Source organism: Hypomesus transpacificus, chromosome 7, assembly GCF_021917145.1.
Source record: "Hypomesus transpacificus isolate Combined female chromosome 7, fHypTra1, whole genome shotgun sequence".
Lineage (NCBI taxonomy): Eukaryota > Metazoa > Chordata > Actinopteri > Osmeriformes > Osmeridae > Hypomesus > Hypomesus transpacificus.
Window position 1 is genome coordinate 2,820,540 of NC_061066.1, and position 10,100 is coordinate 2,830,639.

General features: G+C 45.8%; 2 protein-coding genes across 3 annotated transcripts in view; both read left to right on the forward strand.

Moving 5' to 3' along the window:
* Positions 1-262: 262 nt before the first annotated feature.
* yeats4 (YEATS domain containing 4) lies at positions 263-3,607 on the forward strand. Its single transcript, XM_047022774.1, has 7 exons — positions 263-498; positions 855-974; positions 1,223-1,289; positions 1,647-1,741; positions 1,903-1,992; positions 2,156-2,243; positions 2,393-3,607. Exons 1-7 carry the CDS (start codon positions 448-450, stop codon positions 2,560-2,562), a joined length of 681 nt encoding a protein of 226 aa, XP_046878730.1. The 5' UTR covers positions 263-447; the 3' UTR covers positions 2,563-3,607.
* A 677-nt stretch (positions 3,608-4,284) lies between these two features.
* The window catches only part of frs2a (fibroblast growth factor receptor substrate 2a), a 20,237-nt gene continuing 14,421 nt past the window's right edge, over positions 4,285-10,100 (forward strand). For both annotated transcript variants that reach the window (XM_047022790.1, XM_047022792.1), the window contains exon 1: positions 4,285-4,683. The gene's annotated coding sequence lies outside the window, so the exon portion shown is untranslated. The remainder of the gene's footprint in view (positions 4,684-10,100) is intronic.

Sequence of the window (10,100 nt, forward strand, 5' to 3'; positions counted from 1 at the left end):
GAGGTGGGCATATCTGGCAAGGCTCTGCTATAGAATGCTAAGGGCAGAATATTGTGGTCCGTCTGGATCAATATAAGACAACAGCCTGATGATAGTTCCTGTACAACCTAACTTTTATGAGACGAGCAGTCCCAGATTTATTAATGGCTAATAAATAATCGGATCCGGAATTACTACGATAACCGTTTGCTTCCACTGTTGTAACATAATCCCGAAACTTCAGAGGGACCATTCTCTCCCGGAACGTCCCATATCGGAGCACAAAAAGTGACGGAGTAACTTCCGCTGCTTGTTTGGCTGGCGATTTGAAATGTGTTGTCGGCCGTAGAACGATGGTATTTTCATAGCTTTAATGGCAAGCCTTTCGGGTTATGCACTACAACCAAATACCAGAAGAGTGACATAGAGCTATATACGAGTTCTACATCTTATAACATTTACTATACTATGTTCAAAAGGATGGCAGAATTTGGTCCAGATTCGGGGGGGCGGGTGAAGGTAAGTAGCGGATGTCAATAAATAACAAGCGACATATGGATCGTCATCTTATTTTACTGCTTTACCGTTACAACTAAAATTGTGTACTTTCAAAACGTTAAATACGTCAAGATTTTGTTGTGAATATCTGTCAAATGTTCTGTTGTGGGCTATTGGAAGCCGGTTTATCCCAGAGTAGTAACGTGAGCATCTCACGAGCGCAGGAATATACTTGCTTAGCCGTCACTCACTCACAGCATCAGACTAGTAGGGGCATAATCAAGGAACCGGTGTGGTACCGAAATCGGTGCCCTATCTAAACTGTGACCACCGGCAACATGTTTCAGCTACAGACAGCGTATCTTTATGATCCACAGGGAGTTACCATCGTGAAGCCAATCGTGTTCGGAAACGTTGCCAGGTATTTTGGAAAGAAAAGAGAAGAGGATGGACATACACATCAGTGGTCCGTATATGTCAAACCCTACAGAAATGAGGTATGACGTCGCACTAGACCTAATCAAATCTAACATGACTATGTTTATTTTCATATCTTCATATCGACACAGTCTGAGTCTATCTTCGATGTGCATTGCTCTGGACCAGGGGTGACTGTGCACATTCAACAGCCATATCGTCTATAGACTTTATACATGTAGTAGACCTATTTAATCTGCTTGTATTACCTATATGTTCAACGCTCTGCCTGTAGTTGAAAAAATTGAGCTGGTTGTTGCTTTACCAGGATATGTCAGCATACGTCAAGAAGATCCAGTTCAAATTGCACGAGAGCTATGGAAACCCTCTCAGAGGTAAGCATGCCGGCGATGAGCTGTCTAGCCACAACCCTACCCAGCCAGTGTCATCACAGAGCTGTCATCTACAGCACCAGATATAATCCACCACATCGTGGCACTTCTCCCAGATAACCGTGATTGCAGAGGCCATAGTAGAGGGTTAGGGATTGATTGTGGTACAGATCATTGGACAGTCCTTTGATAGAGTTCTAAGAGTATTTTGGTGATCAGTCAAGGAACAGTTTGTATTTACTACCCACATCACAAGTGTACTTTCTATATGCAGTTTTTGTATGCATCTTTGGATAAAAGCGCATACCAAAAGAATAAAATGTGTGATGGAGAGTTGAATATTGTGGGGTTTTTGTGTAGTGGTCACCAAGCCTCCATATGAGATCACTGAGACGGGCTGGGGAGAGTTTGAGATCATCATCAAGATCTTCTTCATCGACCCCAACGAGAGGCCGGTGAGTTCCACCATCTCTCGTTCATTGGTTCTTCTCCTCTTATCTGTTCTGTCTCCTCTACATTCTTCACCTACGTCTGCAACCACGGCAATTTCTGTCTTTATTCTTGCTTTTGTATTGTGTCACTAAAGTGTGTGTGTGTGTGTGTGTCGGTGCTCCAGGTGACTCTTTACCACCTGCTGAAGTTGTTTCAGTCTGATTCCAGTGCCATGCCTAAGAAGACGGTGGTGTCTGAGTTCTATGACGAGATGGTAGGATTTGTACAGACACACAGCCCCGGGGGATCCATGGGGTTTGATGGGTTGCTGTCAATGGCTGATTATTCATGATGCCTATTCATTTAAAGCGCTCCTTTTTTTCTTGTTGCCTCCTCTTTCTTCATATCTTTCTTTGATCTATCCTCCCTCCCTCCAGATCTTCCAGGACCCCACAGCGATGATGCAGCAGCTTCTGACCACCTCCAGACAACTGACCCTGGGAGCCTACAAACACGAGACAGAGTGTGAGTACAGTACCAGCACACCTCCCACGGTTCTCTCTCCTCATTGGTCAGTCACACCTCTGTCCTGTCCATCGATTGGACAGCCATGCCAGCAGGAAGCGATGATCACACTTCTCTGTGGGCGCGTGTGATTGTGTGTGTGTGTGTAGTTGCGGAGCTGGAGCTGCGCACGCGGGAGAAGCTGGAAGCTGCGAAGAAGAAGATGAGCCAGGAGATCACAGAGCTGAAGGACAGGCTGAAGGCCAGCAGGGAGACCATCAACTTCCTGAAGGGAGAAATACGCAAGCTGGAGGACGACGACCAGATCAAAGACCACTGAGAAACACACACACTCACACACATACACACACTGACTCATACAGTCTGAAATGCACACTCTGTTTATCTCACCATCACGCTCACTCTCTCTCTGACACACACACACACACTGACTCATACAGTCTAAAATGCGCACTCACTCTCTCTCTCTCTCTCTCTCTCGCGCTCTCTCGCGTGCTCTCTCTCTCGCGTGCTCTCTCTCTCGCGTGCTCTCTCTCTTGCGTGCTCTCTTGCGCTCTCTCTCTCTCTGACATACACACACACTGATTTAATTACTCAGTCATACAATTGAACACAGATTTATTTTACAAACATACATGGTATGATAATAAGTGACTGTCTGCCACATAATCTCTCTCACTGGATCTCTGTCTCCCTCACGCACACACACACACACACACTCACTCACTCACTCACTCACTCACTGACCTGGAGATCTTGAATGTTATTTTATGGATCCCACACTCAGTGCCACACTCACATTTGACCACAGAGGACTGCATATGGATCTGACTCAGGCAGCATAATGTCAAATTTTTCTAGGCCGTTCTGAATATAAATATATTTGCTGGTTTTGTTTTTTTACAATCTTTATGTATTGTGTGTAAATTCAAACACTTTGTCTTTTATGATTTCTCTCTACATGTACAGTAGGCCTGTTGCTGTATAATGGTTTCCCTAATCAGTCTATTTTCGTCAATTCCTCTAGTTTCTCTTGTATTCAAGTGACCTCCTCCCAATTGTTTTCAAAAACATCATAGTGGCTTGTGTGACACTAGCCCAGCCCCTACCTGAATCTCATAGGTTGCCAGGTTTACTACATGACAACCTTGCTCTTGAATTGGTGGTGAGACAAATCACCTAATTATTTGACAGTAAATTGAGCCTTTTGTGTGTTTTATTTTTTATTTGTAGTCTACTTTGTATGGGTGTATTTCCCGTATTTGTGGTGTATTGTCCTTAAGTGCTCACCTAGTCAAGCTGCGGGTGTGCCAAACATCTCCAAAATCCCCCAATAAAAGTGTCAATCTTTTGATAGGAACGCCGCTCGCAGTTGATTGTAATTTATTACTGATAAGTTATAGATTGGGTCTTAAAGTCGCTGCACTACTTGTATATACCAAGGAGTGGCCAGGAGTAACAAATGTAGAGTTTGCAGTCAATGAAACACAATGCGTTTTAACGTTGGCAATGTTGGATTGTTTTAATCTCACATTCTAGAGAAGAGCTAATTTACTGAATTGTTTATCTTTATTGTGTCAGTGGCCATGTAATGCGTATTTGCAGTGTAGCACTGAAAGGGTAAGTTACGTGAAAATGCTGTCAAGAGACAGCGACAGGCTGCAGTGGATGCGTGGGTGAACGTGCCACTGAACTCGAGCTCGCCTGCTATTAAATAAGAGCGGTTAGTGTTTAGGTTAAACACGCCTAAACACTAACACACTGTTGGCAATATCTCACTCAATCCCTCTGCCTCTTTGTCCATCCCTCGTTCTCATCTCCCTCAACCATTTGTATCCCTCTCTGTTTGTATATGTCTACATCAACCCCCTCGTCGTGGTGAAAGGCTTTTTAAGCACAATAGCATTATACCCAATAATAGAAGGCTGCTTCACACAATTGTGGATGATTACAATGTTTCTTAAACAATTAGAGACTGGTCGGCGACAGTTATAGCCCCAGATGAACAAATTAAAGATGAGAAGGGATTGAAGCTCGAGATGCCTGTCTCGCTATAACACAAACCGTGACTAGCCGCAATCGACTCGGGCGAGGAGGATAAGGGACTGGCTTTCCTAGAGTAGCCTATGTAACTTAACAGGGGTAGTGATATCTATGGTAACAGGAGAGAGGGACGTATAATTTCGAGAAGGGGAGAGAGACAAAGATAAATACTATCCATACAGTTGGTTTTCCAATAACTTTTTCTGGAACACGGGAGCGACCCGGATGCAGTCCTGGGACATCAGCGGAGGAGGAGCAGGCTACTGCTCGGTTCCAACGCGAGGCCCCACCGAAGTGCTGCGCGCTCGCGACGCTGCCGTAGTTGTTGCTGTGCGATCGAGCGATTAACAACAAGACAGGGCGACACTTCTATGAAGATTCATGAAGCTTTCTATTTGTAAGTAGAGCAATAACTTGCGTGACCCACACTTACACGCGCTTTCTTACAGTCTCTGAGTTTGTATGGTCGTTGACGTTGTTTGTTCAACAAAGATCTAGAACTAACGCTGTAACTATTGATGAACTCTTCAGAAAAGGAGTTGCGACCATAAAAGCAATCAAACTAATGTATTATTTTATGTTGTAAGCTACTCAATTGAGTTGTACTTAATTGCATTATATTCCACGCGTATCGGTTCAAAAGCAGCTGCTTTAATTGTTTGATTTAAAGACTGCTGTATTGGCTACCTGGTTCATTTAGACAGCCCGTTCGTTAGTAGGCTACTTTCACAGTCATCGACACAGAATCCCTAGGATACACTGTATACGTTTTCATTTGATACCAGAGCAACACACGCTTGAAAATGTATCAGTAAGTTGTTTGGTTGTCACTGCCTGTGATATGATCGGAGAGTGAAATGATTTGCAGACTTTTTGCATGATGCCGACACCCACAGATAGGGTCATTGTGGGAGGATTTTAACGGAATGGCTTGTGGTCAGTCAGCGTAGTAAATTGAGCGTACAGTGTAGCCCGAGACTCAATATAATCGAGGCTGTGCATTTGAAACGGTCCACTGAAAGAAATGCAGATCAGTGATGCCTTGGTTGATCTGGCGCTGAGATCTTCCTATAAGGTGATGGGTTTGTCATGTAAATATATTTTGACTGATCCACTCTACCTCGTGTAATATCTCTGCAGCAGACTAAGCAGTAGGTAGTCAATGAGCTGAGCTAACTGATGCACTCTGCTCATCGCCTGTCATATTGTCCCCGGGGGAGCTGGATCTGAGGCAGCGGTACTATGGCTCACTAGGGGTTCTAACTGGTTAGAAAGCTCTGTTGAACCAATGACCCTTGAATCACTGCCCTCAGTCCTTTAGGTCACAGTGGCTTAATGACTGGACATGTAGACCCTCCCCTCTTAGCTCCTCTCTTTTCTTCTCCTCTCTTAATGTCTCACTTTCGTCTCTCTTTTCTTCCTCTTTCTTATTTATCCCTCTCCTTTCTCCCCCCCCCCCCCCCCCCCCCCCCCTCTCTCTCTCTCTCTCTCTCTCTCTCTCTCTCTCTCTCTCTCTCTCTCTCTCTCTCTCTCTCTCCCCCTCTCTCTCTCTCTCCCTCCCCAGTGCACCAGGGCTGGGTCTGTGTTGTTTACCCAGTGAGTCAACACTGTCTTTATGAAGCTGTTAACGGCCTGTTAGGTACATCTGACGCCACTTTTTTCCTGTCACTGTACTCTGTCTTATTCTCAGTCATACTCATTCCTGTTGGGCCCTGCTCTACTGTTTAACAACTATTGTACTACACTACTGAACTGGACTGTACGGGGCTTGTACTGTTTTCTATAATCTACAATTCAATACGTCTTTCCAACCTACTGTGTTATATTCTGCTCTATTCTAGTGAGACCGGCATCTCTCCCCTTAGCAGCATGTTTATTCCTCATCTTATGATTTCAGTCTCCCTACCCCCCTACCAACACACACACACACACAAACACACCAAAAGCACAGCAACCTTTATAGTCCTCATAGCATGAGAACCATTTCTCATGTAGGCAGTCTATTTGTTGCACCATTTCGTCCAGTTATTTCCCTGTAGCTGTGTGTGTGTGGTTGTTGGTGTGTGAGTCAACTCTACCTGCTAGCAGCTTTCTAGGGTGAGGTAGAGCATGCAGTGTGTGTGTGTGGTTGTGTGTGTGTAGAGCTGTAGAAGAGTGGATCTACGACTCTTAACAGCGTTAATGTTTAATGGGAACGGTGTATGTGCGTCAGCGAACAACCTCTAGAGATGGGAGTCCTCGACTGACTCATACACACACACACTGACTCACTCACTCACATGCACACATACACACATGGCCACACACACTCTGCATGGTCTGCTTCCAGTATAAAGTGTTACTGTACAAAGAACAGAGAGGCCAGCTTTCTCTACCTCACCCTAGCAAGCTTCTAGCAGGTACGGCTGACTCATGCGCACACACACACGCACACGCACACACACACGCAAACGGCATGATGTCCATCATCCTAGCAAGCTGCTAGCTGTAGTTTTTTAACACAGCATACAGATTTTATGATAGTCTGTAACTGAGAAACTGGCAGGCGGGCAGGTAGACAGACATTTCAACTATTCAATAGACTAGGAAGCATCTTTTTCTCAAGACTGAACAAATTACAACAAGTAGTTTGAACTTCACTGCATTTATCCCGAGGGCTCTAGGTGAATCCAGACAGACATATTAGTTTCAGCTGCACGATAAGAAGGACATCTTCTATATTGTATGTCACTTCAGCGCAGTTTCCCAGACATGGATTAAGCCTAGTCCGAGACTAAAAACCTTTTCAATGGAGATCTTTATGTAATTTTGCTCTTACTTTAGGACTAGGCTTAATCCATGTCTGGGAAACTGAGCCTTAGTGTTTAATCTAACTTTTCACTACACGGAGTCCCCAGTATGTTCCCTACTCTGGCACGGAGAAAGTGTGCCACATTTTTCCCCTCAAGCATAATCATCCAACTTGTATGCTGGCTAACTTCATACAGTCTAGACCCAGTTCTATCTTTATATAGGCTAGTCCAGTTCTATCTTCAGACAGGCTATTCCAGTACTAGTTTCAGACAGGCTATTCCAGTACTAGTTTCATACAGGCTAGTCCAGTACTAGTTTCAGACAAGCTAGTTCAGTACTAGTTTCAGACAGGCTAGTCCAGTACTAGCTTCATACAGGCTAGTTTAGTACTAGTTTCAGACAGGCTAGTTCAGTACTAGTTTCAGACAGGCTAGTTCAGCACTAGCTTCAGACAGGCTAGTTCAGTACTAGTTTCAGACAGGCTAGTCCAGTACTAGTTTCATACACGCTAGTTCAGTACTAGCTTCATACAGGCTAGTTTAGTACTAGTTTCAGACATGCTAGTCCAGTACTAGTTTCATACAGGCTAGGGTTAATATCTGTTATTCACTGGACTTCTGTTGTGCTTTGATCCTGGGGGGCTCTGGGGATCTACGTCTGACAGCCCCTCTGGGAGGGATGAAGGGGGGGGGGGGGGGATTGGGGCGAAGTAGGGCAGAAGGAGGGGGGGGTTGAGACTAACGAAAAGGAGCGAGGGTTAGATGAGGTGTAAACAGAGATGGGGTGTGCGGGATAAGGTGGGGGATTGAGGTATAAGCAGAGAGAGAGAGATTCTGAGAGGTAATACATTGAATATGTATGGGAGGCAATGTGTGTGGGGGGAGGGGTAGAGAGAGAGAGAGAGTAAATGAGAGAGGGAATGAGATGGAGAGGGTATTATAGGACTGAGGGAAGGACAGAGGGAATAGGAGTGTGGGAAGGAGGGAAGGAAGGAGGGAGCATGCATGCATCCATGTTAATTTTCCCAGCCAGACAGGCAGCCTCATAGTAAGAGTTCAGTCACGCTGAAACCAATCATCTGTACCTCCCAGACTGGTGGTGCACTGGAATGCCCCTGTCTCCTACTGGCCCTCTTTTCTACCCCAGCTCTAATACCTCAGTTTTAATACTGCCCTCTGTCCTACCCCAGTAATAATACTGCCCCTCTCTCTTACCCCAGTAATAATACTGCCCCTCTCTCCTACCCCAGCTATAATACTGCCCCTCTCTCTCCTACCCCAGCTACAATACTACCCTCTCTCTCCTAGCCCAGCTATAATACTGCCCCTCTCTCCTACCCCAGCTATAATACTGCCCCTCTCTCCTACCCCAGCTATAATACTGCCCCTCTCTCTCCTAGCCCAGCTACAATACTGCCCCTCTCTCTCCTACCCCAGCTATAATACTGCCCCTCTCTCCTAGCCCAGCTATAATACTGCCCCTCTCTCCTACCCCAGCTATAATACTGCCCCTCTCTCCTAGCCCAGCTATAATACTGCCCCTCTCTCCTACCCCAGCTATAATACTGCCCCTCTCTCTCCTAGCCCAGCTATAATACTGCCCCTCTCTCCTACCCCAGCTATAATACTGCCCCTCTCTCCTACCCCAGCTATAATACTGCCCCCCTCTCTCCTACCCCAGCAATAATACTTCCCCTCTCTCTCCTACCCCCTCTATCCTATTATGTCTGTTGGTTTACCTGAGATAGTGTGTCTGTTAGAGGGGCTGCTATCCTAGCAGAAATAGTGTGTCTGTTAGAGGGGCTGTTAGCTTCGCTGAGATAATGTGTCTGTTAGCCTAAGAGACACTGGGCTGGCTCTGACCCACATGTGTGTTTTCTCAGGGAGAGATGGTGTGATTCTTGGAAATCCAAACAGCAGTGTGTGTATGTGTGCACTGGCCCTGTGGTCGGATAAACATTTAGGCCCCAGTTGAAGCCAAATCATTTCACATCTTGCAGATAGCGGGTTAGGCGGTGCGGCCCTCACAACGCTCCCCTGATGTTTGGCGCCTTCTTCACCTTTTGGAGCGAGTGGCAGTCTGACTTCTTTCGCCAAATCCCTGTGAGCAGAGGCAATAGTCAGTAGTAAAAGTGTTCACATTCCACATCCCACCACTGTACTTTTCAGACAAAGAGATCAAGTAGGTTTAGGGGCCTCCCTTCTCCTCCTTCTCCTCTATCTCCCTCTCCTCCTGCTATCTATCTCCCTCTCCTCCTTCTCCTCTCTATCTCCCTCTCCTCCTGCTATCTCCCTCCCCTCTCCTCCTTCTCCTCTCTATCTCCCTCTCCTCCTGCTATCTATCTCCCTCCCCTCTCCTCCTCCTCCTTTCTATCTCCCTCTCCTCCTGCTATCTCCCTCCCCTCTCCTCCTTCTCCTCTCTATCTCCCTCTCCTCCTGCTATCTATCTCCCTCCCCTCTCCTCCTCCTCCTTTCTATCTCCTCCCTTTTCCTCCCCTCCATCTCCCCAACTCTTGCTATCTTTTTATACAAACGCACCCCGTCCCTCATGCCCAGCCCAGCCCCTCCCCTCCCCATCCCCTCCCCCCAACTGTCAGTTGTTGATTTAGAAGTGATGACTGTAAAGTTTAGAAGTGATTACTGTAAAGTTTAGAAGTGATGACTGTAAAGTTTAGAAGTGATTATTGTAAAGTTTAGAAGTGATTACTGTAAAAAGGCCCAAAGGCCTGCTGACACTAGCCTTTCAGAAAAAATAGTGCGCTGACTGGTAAACAGGTTGTAAACAGTTGACTGGTAAACAGTTTGTTGGAATCTGTAAAGGTCTCTCTGACTGTGTGTGTGTGTGTATGAGTCTGTGTGGGTGTGTCTGTTTGTGTACTTGTGTCTGTGTGTGTAGTACTTGTGGTAGACAGAGATGGCGAAACAGCATGACAGAGTTAATGAAGATCATTAATAACTGAGTGAAGCATGTCCTAACACACACAAGTAGACACCAGTATGTTACTCAGCTCCACGAACTGTA